This window comes from Mirounga leonina, unplaced genomic scaffold, assembly GCF_011800145.1.
Source record: "Mirounga leonina isolate KUSES-001 unplaced genomic scaffold, KU_Mleo_1.0 Mir_82, whole genome shotgun sequence".
NCBI lineage: Eukaryota > Metazoa > Chordata > Mammalia > Carnivora > Phocidae > Mirounga > Mirounga leonina.
This window is the reverse complement of record NW_023270825.1, coordinates 5,416,280-5,441,172: the sequence shown is the minus strand read 5'-3', so window position 1 is coordinate 5,441,172 and position 24,893 is coordinate 5,416,280. Positions and strand designations below refer to the sequence as shown.

Below are 24,893 nucleotides of genomic sequence, written 5' to 3'. Positions count from 1 at the left end.
AGATTTCGTATAAAAAAATATAAAATGTATTATTAAGTATATTACTAATATGTTTAAAGAATACTCTTTCGTGTACATTGAGTTACGTAAAATACACGATAATAACTGTGTTTTAAACGAGTAAGAGATTTGGTTGGGGACTCCTTTAGAAGGAAGATATCCAGGTAGCTAATAAGCAAACGCAGACACGCTCGACCCCACCAGCCACCAGGGAGGGGAAGTGAGAGCTCCGAGGAGACACCCCTGGACACCCAAAGGAAAAAGCAAGCCTAACAGGTTGCTCTGGGGGGAGCAACCAGAATGTTCACGCACTGCTGGGGGCACGTACACTGGTTCAGCCAGTTTGGAAACCACTTTACCAGTACCTACTGAAGCTGCATATGTGACTGCCCGAAACTCCAGAACTCCTCTCCCCAGAGAGTGCCCAGAGGAAAGGGATGCATGTGTCCGCAAGCAGACGACAACATCACTGAGAGCAGCTTCCTGTGGCCCCAGGCCGGAAACGACGCAAAGGCCCAGGCACCGCGTGGATACGCAGACTGCGGGGTGCGCACAGGATGCTGAACGGTGCAGCAGCAGCAGGGACGGGCAGGGGAGGGAGGTCCCGCGGACCCACATGTGGAGGAGCCCCGCGGACAGCACAGGGAGTGAAAGCAGCCGGCAGCGAGCACGTGCACCGCCGGGTCTACCTACAGAAGCGCTCGGCCTCACAAACTAAGCTGTGCGGACAGTTGGAAGGGTGCTCCCTCCGGAAACGGGAGGGTGGCTCCTGCCTGGGACAGGAGGCCGGGGGCTTCCTCCGTGGCAGACACGTGCCACAGCTTGATCTAGGTTGTGGTTACGTAGGATAAAAACTAATCGACACTGAATCCCTGTACTTTACGTGTGTAAGTTAAACCTCAATTAAAGAAAATTAAAAATCAACAGAAAATGACCCAAACTGTTCTTTACTACAGGGGGTTACTAAATGTCCCCAGCCTTTTTTTTCTATTATATATTTGTTCTGTTAATATGGGCCATTTTCAAGAATAACTGATACAGTCTAAAGCCTACTCAGTATCACTAGGATAGAATTCATCAACAGGCACACATAACTCTTACCTTCTTCTGTTTCCTACCATGTACAATGCCTGGGGAGATGGTACATTAATCTTATTTTAAAAGTTTATAATGTTCGATGTGTGAAGCTGGAAGCTGTGATTGACCTTTACTGCCTTTAAAGCGGAGTCATATTTTTTATGTGGTAAACTCTTAAATCACTAGAATCTTCCTTGCATCTGAAGTTCCCTTAGCAACTTTCCCCTAGAATTTTGGTAATTGATCCTATACCACCAAGTGAACTCCCATTGCCAACAACTGTCAATCTGATGTTGTATCGTCACTTAGCTTTCCTTAACTTGTCTTATTTCCGCCACTAGTTTGTGAGCTAGGGACTGCGGAGAGACGGGGCTAAGCGTGTGCCTCCTATGCCCACAGGGGCCTTGAAGGGACAGTCCCCCTGCAGTTCACTGCACTGGAAGAACCACCAGGGGCCAGCAGCTGTACCTCACCCAAGACGCATGCCAGGACCCTAAAGGGCAGTGAGAGGGAGCTTCTCTTTAAGAAATACGCATTTGTAAAATGCTCTACATCTAAAATACCTTTCCTTCCATTTCTCACCTGGCTTCACACTTCTGCGGGGGAAACGGGGCACAAGGCTGAGAACGTGAGTGACTTGTCTGTGGTCACAAGTGAGCCACCGACGAAGAACAGGGTCCAGAGCTCTGATGTCTTGCCACCAGTCTTCCCCCCACACCTCCTGCCTCCAGATGACTCCTGCTCAATCCCATCCTTCCCGTGGGTCAGAGTTTTCTGAACCAAGACAGGCACAATCTACTTACAAAGCCTCCTTCTCAGTTTTCCACCATCCAGAAATTTGGTCAGCGTGCCTCCTAGGTCTTCACCTCTATCCCACCAAGTGTTAAGCACAACAGGGCCAGTAGTCGGCCTCGGAGGCCTCGCTGTGGCCTGACACCAGCCAGCAGCCCTCCCTAACCACATTCAGAGGGCACTCTACTGCGGCATCCGGAGGAGCTCTGTCTGCTGGGATTCTGCACCTCTTTGAAAAGCCGTAAGGCTGGCTTAGAATGCCTTTTTCTTGACACAAATTTGATGTGGTCCGTGGTCCTGTTCTTAGGGTGCTTTAATACCTAGAGCAGCCTTTCCAGGAAGGTAGTGCCTGCCCACACACTGGAGAGCAAACGAAGAACTGTGTCGCCAAGTGCTGGCAGCGTGACCTCAGTCACTACTCTCCTGGCCACCCCCCCAGCTGGTTACTGAGTTCTCCTATGTGACAGCACTCACCGTCTCGGTGCCCGAACAACGCAGGCCAGCCCCTGCCTTGGCGATGCTTCCATTTCAGAGGGACTCCTGAGAATAAGAGCTACTGCCTGAAACATGCCAACAGCTCGTGCTGAAATACAAATCTGATTCCCTGAGCAGCTGGTACTCGATAAACATTTATGGGATGAGTGACCGGCTCCCACGGTTACGAGGTGAATGCAGTATATACACAGTAGAGAAGATACTTCAGAGTCAGACGTGAATCTCTGTTCTGGTGTACTGATAATTAGGTCTGCGTTTAAGTTTCTAGAACAGCAGACCTGCAAATAGGCCTCGCTTTCGTCACCCCTCAAATGGGAATAACAGCAAGCGGACCCCTTGTGAGGCTGTTGTGAGGGTCACATGCAGCTAGCTGTGCTTGATGCAGGTGGCACTGTGAGCCGTGGGATGCTCCTGGCCCCCTCCCTGCCTGCCTCCGTCTCTCCACCTTCTCTTCCTCTCCCTGAGTGCACTGGGCGGCTTCGCTGCGCCCTTTGCCCTCTGCCTGGCAAACTCCTGGACCTTCTTCGGGTTCAGGGGCCCTGCCACCTCTGTGAAGCCTCTCCTGACTCCCCACTCTTCCGGCTGCTCCCCTTGCCTCTGGGCTGCCCCGTCCCCAGAACTGCTATTCCGTCACCATCCTGACTGGGTTTTCCACCAGGCTGAGAGCTCCGTGGAAGCAGAAACTGTGTCGTGAGCGCTCCACAGCCCAGCAGCACCCACAGGTGCACTCATGTCTCAGCAGAGGTGCTGGAGAGAGAAAGGCCCAGATGCGGTGAGACTTCTCGCGGGGGAGGAGGGGGCGCACGTGCAAGGAGACTGACTTCCCAACAAACCTTCCTCGGCTTTGGAATGCTGTCCCTGAGTCCCCAGCATACCCCGGTCCGGCACCTCACTAACCCAGGGAAACTCCGCGCCACGCCCCCCTGTCGCTGGAATCCTTCATTTGTCACTACGTGGCCCACGTTCAGGCGACGGTGTCAGTATTTAGACACAGCAGCTGGATCTAGGTGGTCTGTCGGGTAGTCAACTTGCCCATTAACGAGGAGTCGATGTCCTAGTGGTTCTAGAAGCCACAGCCACTAATTCACTTTAGAGGAATGATAAGACCACACAAGAGCAAAGACTTCACAGCCGACGGAGGCATCATTTCTGATGCAGACGCCGTCAAATACAAACTGGCTTATTAATTTTAAATGATTTCACAGCATTTAAAGAAAAAACATGAGGCTGACACGAAGATTTTAAAACTCATTAGAATCCATCTTGAGATCCCAGATATATTTAAATTGAAAGCTGCTCTTCTGACAGCTCTTCCTTCAGACGTGCCATTGTGTGCATGCCACTGCGGTTCAGGTTGGCCGAGCACTTCCATTAAAACCTTCGCTCTCGGGCGCCTGGGTGGCTCAGTTGGTTAAGCGACTGCCTTTGGCTCAGGTCATGATCCTGGAGTCCCGGGATCGAGTCCCGCATCGGGCTCCCTGCTCGGCAGGGAGCCTGCTTCTGCCTCTGACCCTCCCCCCTCTCATATGCTCCCTCTCTCTCATTCTCTCTGTCTCAAATAAATAAATAAAATCTTTAAAAAAAAAAAAAAAACCCTTCACTCTCACCGGCTCATACTTTCACAATAAACATTTGCTCCAGGCCCGACGTTTGCATACAAAAGATTTCTGCTTGAAATATATATTCCAAAGTACAAAATAAAGCTGTCTGGACGGAAAACTCAGATACAAGTTACTTCTGGTAGGTCTCAGGTTTAAACAAGTTAGAATAAGCTAGAAATTTAGGATCAAAAATGTCCTTTCTAAAGCACAGAAGTTATAAATAGAGGCTGGTAGACTCAGTCTAGGAGCAAGGGGGAGAAGGTGCACCTAAAGCCAGCGAATTCCAGAAACCTCATGATCGTCCTTAACTCCTCAGGCCCAGTGTATCCCCGGATACTATGGATTCTACCTCCGAGCACTTCTCACATCCCTCGGGCTAGCTAGTCTTCCGCTTCTGAGGTTTTATCAGCAAGCAAGCAAACCCAGGCCAGTGTGGTCCCACGTGGCTCCCCATCACGTGAGGACACAAACCCCAAGGCCTGCTGATGGCCCTCGAGCCGGGCTCCTGCCGCATTTTCAGCCTCATGCTCTCCCTCCTTCTGTCTATCCCTACCCCCTCTCTGCTGTGCCCTCCATCCCAGCGCCTGTGAACAGGCCTTTCTGTTGCATCTTCTTGTCTTTTACATCCAGTGCAGGAAATTTCCTTCATGACATCACTGAAGGGTACTCAAACCCAGCTGCTGGTTAATGACATCAAGAGCAAGGCTGGCATTTTAAAAACACATTTATATCCACTGATATCTCAGCTGCACTTGCAAAGACAGCCTGAGACAGGCTAGATTGTAACTGTGGAAACTGAGGTTCATGGAGTTTGAGCGACGTGAGCAGGTGTCACATAAACAGCCTCAGCTAAGCCACAACTCTCTCGTCCCACACTGGCCTGAGCCACAGAAGCTCCAGGCACCCTGGAGAGGTTCAGGCATCAGACTTCTGGGAGCTGGTCCCCACAAACCTGCAATGACTTCCCTCCATTCCAGGGGCTGTGGCCTCTGCTGAGCTTGGGCTGTCTTCTCAGGCTCATCTGGATATGCCCTGCTTGCCCCCAAGTCCAGACCTTCACTGACAGTATTTCCCTCAACCAGACAATCCTGCCTTTCAAGCCACAACCATCTGACTGCCCCAGGCATCCCAGAGCTCAGAGAGCAGTCACTGCCTCAGCTTACCATTTTTGTTCTTCTGTTTCCTGCCAACTGAGTCTCTCCCATCTCTACCATAAACTTTGAAAAGGCAAGGATCTCATATTACTTTTCGATCTCCTTATAGCACCTACCACTGAACTGGAGACCCAAGCATTCAGTAAAACTCCATTACTATCAGCAAATATTTCAAATAGTTATTTGATTTACTTAAAAAAAGAAAAAACTATTTTTTTCCTGACGAGATTCAATGTAAATAAAGATAAGCACAGTATCCATGCTGTGTTTCTGACTACTACTATCTAGAACTCACTTTTTCTTTTAAGCTGAAAAAATAAAGTTGACTTGTGAAAGGGAAAACTACCCAAATCAAAATGTGTGACGAAGCCCGAGGACTAAAGAACAATGGGGGTGCCAAATGAAACAGCTCTCCAAAAATGCACTTCAGGTCTGAAGTGCTGACCCTCGCAGGGTGCTCTGCTGCAGTCACATGTGAGACGGGGATGCCCAGCGACCCCCAGGAAGAAACCCTCAGCAAGAGGGTCAGGAGGAACCTTCTCGCCTCAGGTGTCTCCAGGTCACCAAGCAGGCATTTCACTGGAGCGACACACAGAGCACACGTGAGGCTCGGCGCAGTCAGAAAGCCCCGACTCACCACAGGACCCAGCAGCAGGAGGGTGTGCATCATCTAAAAGGAGATCCAGCAAGAAGGGGAAGAAAAATGGCCCAGTGTCTACCTGCACAGAACTCTTGGAATCTGAGCATAGAGACCAGGCAGTGAACATCGGGTGAGGACGGTAGAAAACAGGAGAGGGGCGCCTGGGTGGCTCAGTCAGTTGGGCGTCTGCCTTCTGCTCACGTACTGATCCTGGGGTCTTGGGATCGAGCCCCGCATCAGGCTCCCTGCTGAGCACAGAGTCTGCTTCTCCCTCTCCCTCTACCCCTCTCCCTGCTCGTGCTCTCTCTCGCTCGCTCTCTCTCAAAAATAAAATCTTTTTTAAAAAATTAAATAAAAGCAGAGGATCTGATAAATTCTTCCTTCACTGCAAACTTCATCTTTGGGAAGACAAAAGACGAAAGGACAGGACAGGGATGTCCAGGGCCACAGAAGCCTCAAACAGAGGAAGGAATGTTCTGGGACACTCGGCACAGTCCTCACTTAAGCTGGCTCCTCTGACGTCCCAGCAAGTCGAGCATGTGTCCCTACAGGGGCAAGTGTGTCTGCCAGGGACCTGTGTACAAACCAGAAAAAGCTGCCCATCTGCAAGGACGCAGCTCGGCAGGGCCAGCTTGGGGAGTGAGGACAGGCTGGACTCTGGCCCCGCCCCTCCCCCGGAGGCCCTGGCCACACGTGGCTTCTGTGTGGGGACCCGGACGGCCACTGGCTCCCCTGCCCGAGCCTCCTATGTGGGGGGCACTGTGCAGAGGGCAGCAGCATAAGGTGCCCAGGGACAAGGGCCCCTGCCCGTGAAGCTCACGCGCCAGAGGAAAGAACAGGTAAGTGCAAGAGCAAGTCCACACAGTGACGTGTGCTGTGAGATGAACAGCATGCTCACTGTGCTGGTTCATTTTATGCAGCAACTTGGCTGGGCCACAGTGCCCAGATACTGGGTTATTCTGGATGTTGCTGTGAGGCTGTTTTTAGATGAAACTAACATGTAAATTGGTGGGCTAGGAGTAAAGCAGAATGCCCTACCTAATGCGGGTGGGCTTCATCCGATCAGCTGACGGCCTCAACAGAGCTGGCTACCCCAGGCAAGAGGAAATCCTACAGGAGAGGGCCTTTGGACTTCAACTGCAGCATCAGCTCCTTCCAGGGTCTGCCCCTGCTGGTCCATCCTGTAAATTCTAGAGTTACCGGCCTCCATAACTGCATGAGCCAACTCCTTAAAATAAATCTCCTTCTCTACGTACATACACATTCTATTGGTTCTGCAGCCTTCCTTGAGACTGGATGATGAATACCAACAGTATTCAACCACACGGTGGCTGCAGCCTAAACCATTCAGATCATCAGACATCACACACAGCACAGTTCTGCAGGGAAGGAATGGAGCTTGGGCAGCAACATCAACCACCAAGGTGTTCACTCATAAGGGCACTTACCCCAGGTCTCAGAAACACGAGCAAGTCCTGTCCTCTAGCGTACAGAAAACAAAACCCCAAAATCCTGTCCCAGAGGTGAGGGAATTTACAAATACAGATCTTAGGGAGGCTGAGGGGAAAAAAAAGCAGGTTTCAAGAAAGATTTTTTTTTTTTGAGGCTTATTTTTAAACTTGCGGGGATTTCACAAAGTTCCATTGATCCGACTAGTGGGAAGAGCCAGGACTGGTAAAGTGGGGCTGGTGGAGGGAAGGAACTGCAAGAAGGATGGGTCTGCAAAGACAGGAAGAGGGACACACAGCCCCCAGGGTGGGTGGGTGGGGCGTCCTGGGGCTTCAATCCTGACTCACCATCAGCAGCTCCGGCCAGCTTTCTCACCCTCAGCCTGTCTCCTTCCCTGGAAAACGGGGTGATGCCCAGCTATGAGGTAAAAGGGAGGACTGGAGGAGCCTTGACAAGCCCCTTAGCCCACCACTGGCACACAGAAGCATCGGCTCAGTGAACAGCGTCTTAGGAGCGAGGCCCCATCTCTGACCTCTGAGGCTTTAACTTCTCCAAACATGAATTTAACTACCAGTGACCTGGGCCTGGTATTGGGGGTTTCTTCAAAATCCAGTTTGGCTAATTCTGTCTCAGATTCTTATGGGAAGACACTAGTTCCCGACTCCTCGTCACCCCGAGAATAACAGGAGAGAAAGTTCTCATCATGGGGCCTGAAACAGCAGGCGTCACCACAAATGCCGATTCTCCTTCTTTCCCGAGTCCTGCCACCAGGGACACGTATGTACAATCGATCTCGCCCCTGTGGGTCTGTCTGCCATCCCTGTGGAGGGACCTCTATGAACACGCTGACGCCCAAGTGATACGTAAAGGAGGAGACGGGGACAATCTACGTGCCTGCTGTGTTGGGCACATGTTCCTAGCCCTGATTAGCAACAATGGAAGATTTCCGAAGGGTGCCAGGATCCCAAGTCAGGTAAGCAGATGAGAAAGGAGAGGGAGGCTGTGGTTCGGGAAGAGGGCTATCAGTGAGAAGAGTCAGCAGGGACAGGCGAGGCCGGGAGACGCAATGTCACTAGCAAACAGGGCAGATGCCGAATCTGTATGTGAGAACTTTGACAGGAGGACACGGAGCACAGGGCTGCCGAGCCTCCCCCTGCACAGACACACCACTGAATGCCCTCCGGCGACGTCCTCTCTCAGCCAACGAGACAGGAACACCCACCACCGCTAGGACATCAGGCCCACTCTCCCCAGTTAGAACCACGAACACAGAGAGAAAGCACTTCATTTCTTGAGCTCCCTCAGAGGCTGCTGAAACTTAAGCTGGAAAAAAACAGGAGACAAGGACCACTCACTGGATTCCGGAAGGTGAAGTCCATAACCATCTGCCCTGCTCTAACACTATGCAAAACAAGGGAAGAGAGTTAAAAACAGTTTTAATGACATATCTGCAGCCTCTATTTATGAAAATGATGAAAATCACATACACGTTTAGAATGGATACCTTACAAAATCAGAAAGCTTACGTAAGGACACAATAAGGACAACACTCTTGCACATTTAACACAAATTAATAATGGTCAAGGTCAGCTATCGGGAACAAGCAAGGACGCGGGTCATGACAGCTCAGCGAGACAGCCAGAGGCTCTAACAAAGACTGGAAGGGCAATGGAAACTCTCCAGGGAACACGGAAGCTACGCTGGTTTCCTAAGCTCCAGTGTTCTCACGTTTTTCACATCACTACAAACGGAATCAGTAAGGATGACAATAAAGAAAGGACTGGTGGCTTCCTCACAGCTTGCAGAGAAAGCCCCGGGCAGGGGCATGGGTTCCTCTGAGAGGGAGCCTCTCCCACCTCTGTACAGCGGGAGCCAGGCTGGGCGGGAGGCGCATCCGTGCTGTTGGAAAAAGCAGCCAGCAGGTGAGCCCCGTGCAGGCTCCCACCCTGGGCCCAACCAGCCGCGGCCTCAAAACCAGCCGCCACACCCAGCTTTCTGTAAAAGAGCCCAAGGGAGACTGTAAACAAGACTGCTCTGCCCTGAAAACCAGACCACTTCTTTGTCATGAAATTAAGACCAAAAACAACTTTAGAGATTCAAGGACACGGGCGTGGGGCTAGCAGACCTGCTCCAACCCCAGCCCAGGGCGTGGGCACCCTCACAGGTAACTGGAAGGATTATAGCCCTACGAAGAGAGCGAGAGGCTCTGACTGGATAGGAGATGGGCTGGGCTCTGGGTTTCCTGCCCTGTGTTCAGGAGCCACTCCGACCCGCCCTGGCCCGGCCCTGCCTCCTCGGGCCAGTCCCACGAAGCACACAGCACAGAAACTCCTTACCTGAAGGGAAAAGGCCCCGGTCAACTCAGATGAGCAACCTGCAAACGGAAATCATCCTCCCTCTGCATCCCGCAGCCTCTACCCAGTCCGTTACCATGGCAGCCAAGGAATAAATATGGACTCATGTTCCTGCATCCAACACCTCCAAACCTGTCAATCAGCCTCCTCTGTCCTCACTGTCACCGTCACCTCTGACTCTGTTCCTTCCCTCTTCACTTCTGCAGCTATTCACAGATGTGGCACTGCCATGAAGTTGGCTGAGAACAAAAATGTCCCATTTGGAACACGTTTGCCTCCAAGGAAAAACATGTAAGTGGGAACAAGATCAGGAGGATGGAATCCAGGAAGCAGTGTGCGTCCATGGCCACACTTTCAACTTTGTGCTATGTGTGCAATTGTTCTGTAAGCCTAAAAGTTCATTCCAGAACAAAACATGTAAAAAGAAAATCTCTGGGGGTGTCTGGGTGGCTCAGTCTGCAGAGTGTCCAACTCTTGATTTCAGCTCAGGTCGTGATCTCAGGGTCCTGGGATCGAACCCCACATCGGGCTCCACACTCAGCAAGGAGTCTGCTTATTCCTCTCCCTCTGCTCCCCCACCTTGTGCTCTCTATCTCTAAAATAAATAAATAAAATCTTAAAAATAAAAATAAAAAAAAGAAACAGAAAATCTCTGTATCCCCAGAGATCTGGGTGTGCTACCTCACACACACACACACACACACACACACACACACACTCAACAAGTATTAGTTGAAAAATGCAATAATCAAGAGGGCACACAGGTTAAAAACAAAAGACAGGGCAGTAAATCCAAGGTCAGGAGGAGGCGGTGGGTTGATATACCCACGAAGGAAGACTCTTAGGCAGGTTTCCAAGTGGAGGGGAAAGACCAACAGCAGGAGAAGCTGACCACGGAGAGCCCCACGCTGCCTGGGGGCCACAACCTGCGCCCAAACTTGCAGGTGCCTGCCCACAGCCTCTGCCTCCAGAGGAGACAGTTACAGGAATACACATGCACGCTCTGCCTCAGGTGCTGCTCCAGCACACATTATGTACACGGAAGTGCACAAACAGCTCTGCATGGCGAGGCTCGGGGGGTCAGGGTCTTTAGAGTGAGCTAGTGCCCAGAGCCTCTTACTCTAACTGGATGCTCAGCCCTGAAGGCGCTATGTAGGAGCAGATTCTCTGTGTAGATGCGAGCTTTAGGAAAACATAGGCTAAATCTATCTGGCAACTCCCATCTTGTGCTATTCTTGTGCGCCTCTGTCAGAGACAAGTTAGAACAGCGAGAAATGGGAGGAGCAACTGTTTGTATTTAGCCACAACTGCCACGGGATGCCAAGAACCAAGCGTGACATCTTCCTCTGCCTCTTGGTGGGCTCTGTTTTCAGCCAAGTTGTGAGTATGACTGCTCGAATCTTCTGCCACTACAGCTCTGACTAGGTAGGAGAAGTGGCCTGTTCAAGGAATAGAGCCAACTTAAGACTGCCTGACTCCATCCTGAAGCATAAGGCAGATAGAGTGGAAGCTCGCTCAGCTGAAACTCACAGCAGTTAACACACAAGTGGTTTCTCCATCTCCAGCCCTTCCACTCAACCTCTCAAACTGTCTGACCAACACAAAAGACGAAACCCAAGTTAGGTGGGACAAATCATGTAAATTATGAGATCAATGGAAAAACAGTAATTTTATACCTATGCCTCTATTCTATTAAACCTTACACAGTTGCATTTCCTTACGTGAGCATCATGTTCAAGCTCAGCAACACAGGAAAACGTGCATGTCCCCAGACAGCTCTTAACCCCAGGAGAAGCTGACACCCCACATCGTGGTGCCCGGTCTGGTAGATGGGACTACAAATTAAACAGACTGTTCATTCACAGGATCTGTTCATTTGTTTTTCACTGGCAGGGGTGAGCAATATGTGGACTATCGGTCATCTGTGCTAAGTCAGGTCAAATCTGATAGGATTTCTTCACCTTCACACAATTACATTGCTTCAGAGCTGGGTGTAAGCCAAGTCCTACTTTTCCAGTGATTCCCATCACAAAATTGGTCCCATATTTCCAGACAGAAGTCTCAACTTGGAGCTGAACTTTGGAACGTCCTGGTCTGCGAAGTGTACTCTTAGAGGTTCAAAACTCTGCAGCGGTTTTAAATGCAAAGTTCTGCCCTCTACCATTAATCCTCTCTTCTGCGCTGGTCCCCGTTTCACAAACTGACAGAAATTTTACCACCACTTAGGGTTCTCAATCCACACAAGCCTTTTCCAGGATCTGGCTGAGCCACGGTTCCTAATTTAGCTTCTCGAGTCTGGGTGTTGACATTTCTCAACTGTTAAGCTGCAGTATAAGATTTCACCAGCAGGTGCTCTATCTTCATACAAGGTATGCTCTCCAAATTCCTTGAATCTGAGGCTCCTGGTTACATACTATCATCTGCTGAACACCTAAAGAAAACCCTGTATGTTGAACATCTCAAGAACACAATGTAAATATAATATAGAAAACTGAAAAGATCATAAAGCCCAAACCCCTTCTATCTATACATGAGAACCAGCAGAGGCTCAGAAAGACTTCTGAACAGAAAGTAATCTGAACTAACACCTGGCTGCTCTAAAAAACCCCTGACTATGAAAACACTCTGGGAGAAAAGAGTGTGGGAAATTATTTTTCTAGTTTTTAGTCAACAACAACCAAAGAGACAGACAAACATGAAAATACAAAACACAGTGCAGAGAAGTCTACCTACAGGAATTTATAATGACTAGAAGGTAGTACTAACGCTACTTTTCTTTCAGAATAAACACTCTAGCCCCTGAAGCACGTCAGTAAGTCTGACGTGACTATTTCCCTTTTCCGCACCCTTCTCCCAGGGTCTAGGGAGCACCAGTGGGGACACACGGAAACAAGTCGTGCTTGCACTCACATTGCTGGTGTGACACAGGACAGTGGCCAAGAGCTGTGGCTGGCAGACCTCAGGAGAAAAATAACAGGTTTCAGGTCCAGTGCCCAGCCCCAGGAAAATGACTTTAAATGGGAAGTTATCATTAAAAACCGCAAATCAGGTTCTGGAATTGGGACCCCTCAAATGGTACGTAAGCATTCGTGATAGAGGACATGTGCACAGTTCTCGGGGAAGAGAGGCCCCATGACCCTGAAAAGGCTAAGAGCCACCACGCCCCACAGAACAAAACTGAGGGCAGGTCACGGCAATGAAGACGTTAAATACGAACTGAGGCAACACCGCTCACTCTCTCTTCCCGAGCAGTGGCGCACTGACGGAGTGATCTATTAAAAAGGAGCAAAAGCCAGACAGCTGATCCTGGAACAGCATGAGAAAGAGGGAGGGTTTGGTGCCGAGGTGAGAAAACCTGACCTACAAAATAATGGCAGTACAATGCTAACATCTGTGTTTACGCTGGATCGTTATCGAAGATTCCACGAGCAATGAGAACGTTCTACAACCAGAAAAGCAGGTGGTCTCAAACTCTAATTTTTAAAAAGATAACTTTTGCTTGAGTCCGTTTTTCTTGGTCAGGAACGCTCGTGCAAAGCCCTTCCCCTCCCCGGCCTGGACCCTCCTCGATGCCACGGCGGCTCCACCCCATCAGGCTGTCTGTGGTCCTACTCTGGCCCGCACTTAAATTAAACCACTGCCTAGGAAATTTCCTACAAAATCTCATTAGGATGTATTTTCAGTTTGTAATGGTTCCCTTCTACTAATGTGGAGTGTCCCCGTTCTTCTGAAAAAGAAGTACACCTGGACGGGCCACGATGTTGGGGTAACAGTGTTTACTACGGGCCAAGCCGGAGCGGGGGCCCCCAGGCACACACAGGGGCAGGTACGGCCCCAGGAGAAACCAGGCTGTTTTCCTACAATGCCAACCTGACTTGATAGTATGTCACTGAACATGGTTTTCAAACTAGAGCAAACATACACATTTGCACAAACTGTTGATATTTTTAAATGTGAAACTGAAGCCAACAACAATGACAAAAGCATGAGACTCTGAAGCAATTCTGAGCCTGTAATGGGCCACTCTGGGTGGAGAGCCTCGTCTTGCAGGAATAAGCTTCACTGTCCTTGGCAGCGAGGGTGTTCAGTAGGGAAGGTTAAGACACACTAATGTAAGTCCCTGCAGGCACAGGGGGAGAAGCGACATAAAACAATAAAAAAATAAAACAACTGAGTCACACGGCCTGAAGGAACGAGCCACAGAACGGTGACACAAATTGAGAACTCCTACAGCAAACACTGCTGTCATCAAGGGCCACACATGTGTCAACTCATTTGGTCAGCTCTGCAACCCTGGAGTCGGGCACCGTATTGGCCCATTGTATAGATAAGGAAACAGAAGCACAGAGACACGCCCCGAAGAGCGCACAGTCAGGGTGCTGCAGGGATTCGGACCCCGGCAGGCCAGCTCCGGAGCCCACCGCCTCAGTGACATTGCACCCGTTGCGATGGCTTCAACCGAGGTGTCCTCCATGTTCCCAGACGAAACTGCACCCCTAATGGCCACAGGTGCCGAGGCCCAGCACCTCAGTAGGTGCTCTGACGAACAGCCCAAGTTGCGCTGACAAGAGTTACACTGGAAAATGGGGCATATGTTTTTATCCTACAGATAAGGAAACCAATCAGAGGGGTAAAGCACCTAGAGCTGACCCCCAAATGATGCAGGGGGTGCGGTGCTGACCCCCACCCAGTCAAAAATCTACGCGTAACTTCTGACTCCCCAAAATCTTAACTACCAAAGCCTACTGTTGACGGAAAGTAATACTGATAACATAAACAGTTGATTTATGTATGTTATACATACTATATTCTATATTCTCACAATAAAGAGAGAGAAAAAATGTTATCAAGAGAATCGTAAGAGTAAATACATTTACAACATTGCACTGTACCTATCGAAAATGACCGTGTTATGAGTGAACCCATACCACTTAAACCCGTGTTAAGGGTCAACTGTAATTTCAAATTATATTTAAATAGCATGTGAGATATGGAATCTGGGTTTCAACTCGGGTTCATCTCACTACGAAGCTTGAGTTCCTTCTGTTCAGTCAGGCCCTAGGAATCCAACCAGTCAGGAATGATGGTGATCTTTGGCATCATGTTGGTACCCGAGACACTTTGTTCTATGTATAATCACAAAGCAAGATTTCTCAACCTTAGCACTACTGACATTTTGGGTTGGAAAATTCGTTTGGGGGCTGCCCTGTACATCGTAGGAAGTTTAGCAGCATCCCCACTGCCACGTATCAGGCGCAGCAGCCCTGGAGCTAATTCTTGAGCAACTGAGAAAGGGGAGAACTGCCAAAACACAGAAAAGGATGTAAGGAATTACCAGATGTAATTCAAATGTTCACAACCTTACATAAGTTTTTATAGGACACTTCCACTTAGAACTAATTAAAATTAATATAATACACAGCACACTCTGAAAGACACAAAGATTCTAAGCATTCTAAGTTATTAAATTAACTGTCACTATAATTCAGTAAAATACATGTCAATATATGAAGAACCCAGAAAGGGCCTTTCACTTTCTTGGAAAATTGATACACAGAGTACCTTTTTCTATTAGATACATTTTATAGCTTCTAAAGTTGTATTGTACTGTAATCTTTCCTTTTCAGAAAAGCTCAAAGACTTTCCTAACTTGGGAACAAGGGCTGCTTCTATTAACACGGGAAGTCAGGTATGTTCAAATCACACTTCAGGGATATTTCTGTACAAAAATAGACAGTGGACTAGAATCAGAATGGCTTTTACCTTAAAAAGCATAATGTTTAAACATGTGTAATAAAATGTGAGGTAGAACGTTTATGCCATTGATTTCCCCTTCTTCCGCACTCTGTTAAACGTGCATTTAAACAGTAACCAGGGGCACCTGAGTGGCTCAGTCATTAAGCGTCTGCCTTCAACTCAGGTCATGATCCCAGGGTCCTAGGATCGAGCCCCGCATGGGGCTCCCTGCTCGGTGGGAAGTCGGCTTCTCCCTCTCCCACTCCGCCTGCTTGTGTTCCCTCTCTCGCTGTCACTGTCTCTCTCTGTCAAATAAATAAATAAAAATCTTAAAAAAAAATAAAAATAAAAATAAACAGCAACCAGCCACTCACCTGGATGACTTTATAGAAGTAGGCATACTGCCGAGCCGTGTTCTTGTATTGGCTGAAGACGTCATGGATAGCTTGTGTGGACTGAAGGTCCCGAACTTCATCCTCCTCAAAGTAGAGAGGAGTGTCATATTCGCTGGGGAGGGTCTGAATATAGGGCTGCCAGAAAGAGTTAGGGTCAGCTCGCTCACACAGCAGGTGAAAGGCCAGTGTGATATTTCCCATAGCTTGAAGAATCCGGTCTTGAGAATATAAGGGCCCTGAATCAACCCAGAAGTTAACAGCGTTAAGTTCCAAAAAGCGACTTAAAAAGTATTCATTCAAAATATATATTAAAGTTACAGAAATAACTGGAAAGTTTTGTAATATTTAGAGTAACATGCACCTTTCTTCTGACACTCTTCTACTATGTCAGATTACAAGCATGCAAAACAATGTGAATTTGGGGGAACATTTCACTAGTTTGAGGAAATATCCAAATATGGTCCTTAGCACCACAAAATAAAATTTCATATTTTTATCACTTGCACTTTGCCTTGAAGAGTCAGAAATTATTCTCACCCAACACTGAATTTTTAGCAGATTCGACAGTCATTAGTAATTTTCGTGGAACCCATAAAAACAATTCTTCTGCCTAGGAGGAAAAAAATAAGAAAATCATATAATCATTAAAACATGTGACAATCTTCAGCCCCTTCATCTGTGGTCAGAAAGCCAACCACACAACACACATGATATACTGTTTAAGGTTACAAGTTAGCACTTCATTTCTAACTATCAAATGTATTTTTTTTTTTTAAGATTTTATTTATTAGAGATAGCAAGAGACAGAAAGAGAGAGAGCACAAGCAGGGAGGAGGGGCAGAGAGAGAGGAAGAAGCAGGTTCTCCACTGATGCGGGGCTCGATCCCAGGACACTGGGATCACAACCCGAGCCGAAGGCAGATGCTTAACGACTGAGCCACCCAGGAGCCCCGAAATGTATTTTTAAATGTAAATATTTGTGGTATACTTAGATGAGTACAAGCAGGGTTTAAAATCCTACTTCCAATAGAAAAAGTAACCATACACATTGAGAAAACAGATGAAAAAAAAAGGGGACTTTCAACTTTAATCTGAAGTAAACATAGCCATTTGGAGTGGAGCACAAAACTATTAATTCTTTGCTGCACTTAAGTTCTTCAGTTCAAAAAGCAAAACAAAACACAATTTCTATCTCCAATAAAAACTTGAACCTGTCGATGTAAACCGCTCTCGCTGCTGTATTTTTGAAGCCAGAGGAACATTCCTTTCTCAACATGATTGTCTTTAAGGCACAACAGTTACCAGCAAAAGCACAAGTCCCTAGGACATATTTTGGTTTACGGAGGTTTTTCCCAAAAACATTATCTCATTTTTTGCCAACATGAGAGGTTTCTTTTTGGTATGTGCTGTATATGTTCTATACTGTTTAAAACATGCAAAGAGTAGTGCCCTGGCTGTGGTGACGATACGGGTGTGTGCGCACGTCCAACGCATCACAATGTCAACACTGCATATGTGCAGTTTTTTTTTATCAATTATACCTCAATAAAGCTTAAAAAATGCACACGGTGAAGACAGACCACAGTTAAGATAATTGGGGCAACATCCACATGAATGATGGTTCTCTGATACATCAGAAGAATGTGTGACATCCTGGTTACTCTTGCCTTCTGCCAATGTCTACCATTTGGATTCTGTTTATGTGCGTCTCTTCTCCTACTATATATAGATGATAAACATCATGAAGGAAGAAGGCTGGTATAATAATGAGCAAGGTACTATTCATATACTAGACATTTAATAGCTTTCTAATGAACCGGTATGTGGTTTATCAACTTATCAATGAAAGGTTAACTACAACTTGACCAAAAACGTTGCCTGAGGTTTGAGGGGGCCCAAATAAATAACACTCATTTCCTCCATCCAAGTTCTGAACCCACTGAGAGAGACACAAGACTACAACAGATGGTCACCCAAAATATCACCTACTGAATCCCAGAATTAGACCGACTCCCCCACCTAGTTACAGGGAGAACTGGAGCCCCACGGGCCTCCCCACGTGTGGCCTGCCCTGTAAAGCACACAGAGCGGAGAGAGCGCAATGGATGCATATGGGCAACCAGCTCCCACCAAGAAACAGGCCAAGACCAGTTCCTTCTTCCCAAATCTTCAAACAGATTAGGTTACGCCTCCTCTCTAAGAAAGGCACGAGTGAGGGGCAGAGAGAGGCTGGGAATGTCAGGGTACTGCTGCTCCCTTCAGCTGGAAGGAAGGACCCAGAGCAGAGGAAAAGCATTTGTCCCCTAGCAGGTGTATACTGCTCTTCTTTCCCTTTCAGCTCCGGTGGTACAGTATCAGTAGGTGGCACTGCCAACCACTCAGTTCCCCCTCCAGAAAACAAGTAAGCACCCTGGACACTGCCCATCCTCCACCCCAATCCACCCACCTGCACATCGACTCTATCACAGGTCCTGCGTGCTCCCCCCTCCTAACCGCCTGAGCCCACATCCTTCTCTTGAAGTCTCAGAATCCTTTGAGGCATGTTCTGTGGTCTCCTAACAGAGGCTCTGAAACATGAACTGACTTGCCCCAGGTCACTGGTTAGCAGCATGGCTCCCAGAGGACAGACTGGAAGGGGCTGCCTAGAACACTGATAAGGCTCTTCCGGGCCCCTGGTCAGCCCGGAGACCTCGCAGCAGGAAGCAGAGTGCTGACGGCGCACTGCCCGCTTGCCCATGAGTCAGAATCAGCCCAGACACCCGTCTCCCCGTCCTGTGCCCGCCCCGCAGCACAATCCAAGCACGCCGAGGGCTCCCAGAGCAAGCGATCAAAACTCACCTTGATGTCTCTCGTGGCTCTCAAACCAAAGCCCTCTTCTTTGAAGTTGACCATTTCAAAACCCTCAACAGAGGCTCCATTTTCAGAGGCCCACTTCATTAGGTCAGGGAAGTAATCTTCTCTTTTTCCATCAAAAGTAACAGACAGACCTGTTTCAATCCATGTGTCAGAAAACAAGAGCTATATTTAGGACCCATATCATTCTTTCTGCTCTCAGAAACTAAAAAACACACACTGGATATAGTGATAACGCTCCAATCTTGAAATCAAAACTCATCACCAGGTAACAAGACTTACGGGCGTGACCACTGTGTAATGTATGCAATATTGACTTCCTGTGTTATACACCTGAAACTAATACAATACTGTATGGCAGTTAGGCTTTAATCTTAAAAAAAAATCTTAAAAAGAAAAGCTAAAAAAATAAACTGGTTTAAAAATTGTTTAAATAAATTGGAAAGGACTGAAATCATACAATGTTCTCTGATTAAAACATAATCAAATTAGAACAAAAGAAAAAAATCTTGAAAATTCCCAAATATTTGGAATTAAGCAGAACACTTCTAAATAACCCATGGACAAAAGGAGAAATCACAAGGAAAGAAAAACAAAACAACAACAAAAAAACGAATCACAGAACAGTCACAGTACATATCCTAACTAGCGGCAGGAAAGGCGAAGTACAATCCTCAACCCTCGTCGGCTGCGGAGAAGCATTTGCTGAGCCCAGGACATAGGGCTACTGACTACTGGGCTCTGTGAGGCGATGCAGTAGAAAGGGGAGGGCTTCACCACCTCACATAACAGCAGCCCCCCCGCCCCCGCCATTAAGTCCAGCGTGCCGTGTCTCATAGGCAGCTTTGCTTCAACAAAATTCCCAGAACACAGAAATCAGTAGCTGACATGCGCACAGGAGGTGTGTGTAAGGATGAGCACTACAGGCTTGATTCTAAGGGCACAAAACTGGACAGCTCTGCAACTGAATTCTGTTGAACAGTTTGAATGAGTTGGATCATATGTATCTACAAAGAAAACAAAATAGAACACCGTGGGGTTTTTTTGGGGTTTTTTTTTTTTTTAAGATTTTATTTATTTATTTATTTGAGAGAGAGAGAGAGAGAGAGAGAGAAACAGCATGAGAGGGGACAGGGTCAGAGGGAGAAGTAGACTCCCCGCCGAGCCAGGAGCCCGATGTGGGACTCGATCCCAGGACTCCGGGATCATGACCTGAGCCGAAGGCAGTCGCTTAACCAGCTGAGCCACCCAGGCACCCAGAACACCGTGTTTTTAAAACTTCAAGTGTTCTGGGGCGCCTGGGTGGCTCAGCTGGTTAAGCGTCTGACTCTTGGTTTCAGCTCAGGTCATGATCTCGAGGTCCTGAGATGGAGCCCCATTTCGGGCTCTGAGTTCAGCAGGAAGTCTGCTGGAGATGCTCTCCCTCTGCCCCTCCCCTCTCTCACATGCACGCGTGTGCTTTCTCTCTCAAGTAATAAATAAATCTTTAAAAATTCAAGTGCTCTGGGGCGCCTGGGTGGCTCAGTCGGTTAAGCGACTGCCTTCGGCTCAGGTCATGATCCTGGAGTCCCGGGATCGAGTCCCACATCGGGCTCCCTGCTCGGCGGGGAGTCTACTTCTCCCTCTGACCCTCCTCCCTCTCATGCTCTCTGTCTCTCATTCTCTCTCTCACAAATAAATAAAATCTTAAAAAAAATTTAAAAAAAAAATAAATAAATAAAAATAAATAAATAAATAAAAATTCAAGTGCTCTGATACCATTTATGCAAAATTTTAAAATACCACTTGCTTATGGGGTTATACAAGAGGTAGAAAACGGTCAAGACAAACTCCCAAGGGGGCCAAAAAGGGACTGGGATAGAAGCATGGGGCTTCAGCTACATCTGCAACATGTATTTCTTAAAAACAAATAATGAAAATAAAACAAAGGATGGAGGGAGGGACAGGGATCAGACCAGCAGGTGGGAAGGAGGGAGAACTTGATCGGTGGGACTGATTCAGTTTGGGTAGGAGATTCTTAGGCGTTGTGTTATTTGAAAAGCCATGCAGAGGAAAAACCAAGATTTATTTGACAAATAAAAGGAGAGGAACAGGAACTTCACAAACGTGAGGAGCAGGGTGTGGAGCCCAGCCCAGGTGCCTGCGGCCACGCCAACACACCATCAGCGGTCACCTGGATCTCTGCAGCAGGACGGCCCGGCACAGGGCTGTGCCACACTGCATACGCAGAAAGCTGATTTTGTTAGGGACATTCTGAGACAGAAGTCACTCTTTGCTGAGAATTCAGGAATGCTCTAACCTTAGTGTGAGTTGTAGTTAGCCGTCTCTGCTAACAACAAACGCTCGGGACATACAAACACTGTCCCGCTATAGATCTGGTGAGCCAGGATTGGCAGGTCTACCATTTAGAGCAAAGAACCACATTATAAAGGAACCTGTCACCATCTGGGGTTCGAGACCATCTAAGCTAAAGACTGCATGTTTCTAGAAGTACACGGGAGCGCAATAAAACCTCAGAGAGCAAATAAAAAAACAAACCCTCTTCTGACTTTCATGGCAGTAAATAAAAATGGAGTCTAAGAAGGTTCTTCTGACCCTTTTAAATGCAGGCTCCTTATTATGTTTTCTCCTTCCACTTTCCATGTGGCCCTGCATACCAATCTTTATTTTTTGTGCTTTACAGAACAAAAACAATAGGTATATTGAATAGGCTTTTTCAAGCTGACACTTGGCCCCGTCGCTGGCCTGGCTGAGAATCATTAAGACGCCTACTGAATACACCCTGTAAAAACAGAGCTTCAGAAATAGAACTACATCTCTTACTTAACCAAGATAGGTTTGAGTTCATCGTAAATCTTGTGAAGACATTAATCTATTAGTGTATATTTATTTGTGTGTTGACCACTCATGGCATTATGTACTGACCTCAAACCCTCAAGGAAACACAATGTGGAAAAACAGATCTAAATACATATTTTGTAAAAAATAAATAAATGTGTCATTTTATTTATTTTTAAAGATTTAATTTATTTGAGAGAGAAAGAGAACGAGTGGTGGGGAAGGATAGAGGGAGAGAGAGAAGCAGACTCCCTGCTGAGCAGGAAGCCCAACATGGGGCTCGATCCCAGGACCCCAAGATCATGACCTGAGCTGAAGGCAGATGCTTAACCGACTGAGCCACCCAGGCGCCCCAAAAGTTGTGTCATTTTAGTCCCTAGATACAAACACTTTTCCCCTACTACTCAACATTCTTACCCCTCCCAAAGCAGGTAGCAGCACCTCAGAAATGGGAGAGATCCTTGGACAGCTTCCCAGCACATCTCTCCCAAATTCCGAGCCCCTTCCACTGTGACCTTCCACAGGCAGGAATGACACCAAGACTTTCACATAACCTCAAAACATTTCTGACTTGTGCCAAGTCTCTAAAGGGTTTTATTAAAATAAGATTATTATTCTAGAAAATGTACCTTTTTGTTTTTTTCGTATTTTCTCGACTAGAGACCGGATCTGCACATACTCTTCCCATTCCTTTCCGGGGCCAGGTGTGGGACTACTGCATTCTGTAACACAAAAGCCATGGCACTCAAATACTGCTTGCTTTCAACTCAACCAGCTAGTCTCCAGCACAGAGAGGACTGGGGTTTTGTTACCACTGCTGGTTTACTTTTAAAGGACAAAGATACCACAGCCATGCTGATAAACGTGGGAAGTATAAACCAGGTATACTTTTCAAAGCATATACACCCTCCGAACCCATCCACATGCCCCTTACTAAACTGGGACCCCCGTACCTAAGTGTGAGCACTGAGCTTGCAACTCTCTCACACCTGCTGTTCAGAAATTCTCCTCAGAATATACTTGACCGTGGGAAAATCTAAAAAGCTAGGCTAAAAATGCAAAACATTTCCCTGAAAACTCTTCTAGATGGATTTTTAAAAAAGGTCATCTTAAAAGTCAACATTTCTTTCTAGTTAAATCCTAGAACAATGGCTCTCTAAAGAAACCAGTTAAATTGGACATAAGAACAATTACTCAACAGACATTGCACATCCATGTGTAAGGCTCTATATTAAGTACTCTGGGGGAGTCAAAAAATGAGATGGCACAGTCACTGCTCAAAAGGAAGCTGAGACTCTGCTGTAGGGCCAGAAGCAAAGACCAGCACTCGAGACTGGTGCTGGTGGTTCTGGAAAGCTGTGCCCTGGGCACCCGGCCTATCAGCAAGCTCTTTCCTTTTTCAACAACTGTATGAGTTTAAAGAGAGAGCCTTCTTCCCACGGCCACCTTTGTTCTCTGAGGAAAAGAGTGTATGTGGTAAATAACACTAACAAGTCATAACGCATGGGCTGACTCATGACTATTAAGGTTAACCAGTCATTCTTCCATCAACAAGTCCTGACTGAGGCCCTGGAATACAAGAAGACAGAGCCTGTCCTCAAGCTGCCCGCAGTCCAGTGCGGGACAGAGGTGGTAAGCGGTCAGTACCTCAGTGCTCTATGGGGGGCCCACACCGCTCTGAGGGCCACAGGGGTCATAGGAGTCCACAGGAGCCCTTGGGGAGGGACCGGACCCCGACTTGGTTGCTGCCTGCTTCTGGCAGGAAGAGAAAGCTAAAATTTTATGTGGGGTTTAGCCTGTCACATAATCTGAACAGAAGGGGCAAAGAAAACGAGACAATGGAGTGAGTTAGTACAGTGACTACAGCTAAGTTTGACACCACCATAGCACCAATTTAAATTCACAAGTAAGAAAAGAAGTTACCAATTTGCACTAATGTATTAAAGCAAGTACAGGCACTTAATAGATACTTAACTTCCTTGAACCAAGAAATTGGAAAACGACTACTGAATCACTAAAACGAAAGGGGAGCCACTCTAACGAGGGGGCAGAGTTCCAAAGGTCTGCTCTGAGAGGCCTGCCGTGCCCACCTTGGGCCTGACGGCCACGGCGCACCTTTATGCGCCACGCCTCGCACGGCCCTCCCCTTCCCCGGCAGGCTGTACGTACCGCTGTGAACACCAGGACTCAGAGGGGTTGCACCATCTGCCCCAGGTAGTCGAGTAGGTCCCTGCCCACTGGAGCCCAGGGAAGCCCCTGTTCTGGGCGGTTCGCGGTTTCATCCAGCCCTCGTTCATCACTACCCACGACTGACATCCCCAGCTTTATGGAAGGGGGAAACGGCGGGTCAGAGAGGTTCTGACACTTGCCCAGGTCACGTGGCTAAAATGTTGGGATTTGTCCCACCTCCTGCCTCGCCGGGCCAGAGGCTGTCCTGCGCAGCCCGAGGATGCGAAGGCATGAGGCCACAAAGCCCCAGGGGGAGGCGGGAAGCCCAGGGCGCAACTTACTCTGCAGCAGCTCACTAGTCAGGTTCAAGGTTTCCTTCGGCGACACACTTGCCGCAGCACCAGTGCCTGATTTCTGCGTTTTCACTCGACTCTTCTTACCCATTTTCCAACTATAGAGAAGAGAGCGAAAAGACAAGGAGTGTTACATTTCCAAAGAATCAAATCAAGCAATAAAATGTGGCACAGCAGTGGCTTAGCCTCAAGATGCTAGCATCTTACCTCATGAGTGCCATATTCTGAAGTTTCCTTCCAGAAAAAGAAATGTGTACCAAATATTAGTATTTGGAGGCTCTCCAAAGGAAAAAAAAATCGCTTTGTAGTCTCTGGAAGAAAAGTTCATTCCTTTTCACCTACAAAAACTACAGTAGAGGCAAATTTTACTCTGGAATGGTGTCAAGTTACACAGATTTTACTGTGTATACTAAAATGCTTATTCCGTGACACTACACAGACAAAGATTTTGTATACACACGTGTATCACAAACTGCCATATGGGCACAAAAACCTCTATCTTCTCCCCCCACTTTGCTTTGGAAGAATCATCTCCCGTGAAGAGCAACTGTGCCACAAGCAGCAAACTAGGCTCTCGGGACAAATGCTGCGGACATGTGGGAGCTCAAAGACGCCTCAGAGAGCTACTCTACCTCTGCGGGTTTGTTTCACTGGAAAACTCAAGGTGCCTTGCCCAGGGTCTCACGGGAAGGTGATGGCAGATCCTACACGGGAACAAGGTCTCCCAGCACCTCCCAACGCGGCACCTTGACCACCCACGAGCCTTGGGTGAGAAGTGACCAAAATATTGTATAAGCAGATGAGGCAGTGGGACGTAAATACACCAACAGCACGCTGGGCACAGGCTCTGTGAGACGACTCATCTGAAAACGCTTCAGCACAATGATCTCAAGACGCGCCTTGAGGAAAGGAAGGGATCAGGATGTGTGAAGAAAGGGTAGGGAGATTCACAGGCAAGGAAAGGAACGGGGGAGGCACGAGGGTGCC

The 24,893-nt window shown here is 47.8% G+C and overlaps 1 protein-coding gene across 4 annotated transcripts in view; it reads right to left on the bottom strand.

Moving 5' to 3' along the window:
- SETD3 (SET domain containing 3, actin histidine methyltransferase) overlaps window positions 1-24,893 on the bottom strand; it is a 78,717-nt gene that overhangs the window by 39,784 nt on the left and 14,040 nt on the right. Inside the window, exons 1-6 of one of the 4 annotated variants that reach the window (XR_004677028.1) lie at window positions 24,114-24,165; window positions 23,895-24,004; window positions 22,014-22,106; window positions 18,532-18,680; window positions 16,231-16,303; window positions 15,673-15,929 (exon numbers count right to left, since the gene is read on the bottom strand). Coding sequence is in view for 3 of the 4 variants with exons in the window: in XM_034992784.1 (XP_034848675.1) it covers window positions 15,673-15,929; window positions 16,231-16,303; window positions 18,532-18,680; window positions 22,014-22,106; window positions 23,895-24,004; window positions 24,114-24,127 (696 nt within the window). In the remaining variant the exon portion in view is untranslated. Of the gene's footprint in view, window positions 1-15,672; window positions 15,930-16,230; window positions 16,304-18,531; window positions 18,681-22,013; window positions 22,107-23,894; window positions 24,005-24,113; window positions 24,169-24,893 lie in introns of those variants that run through there. The other 3 variants (XM_034992784.1, XM_034992782.1, XM_034992783.1) reach the window with 3 other exon arrangements.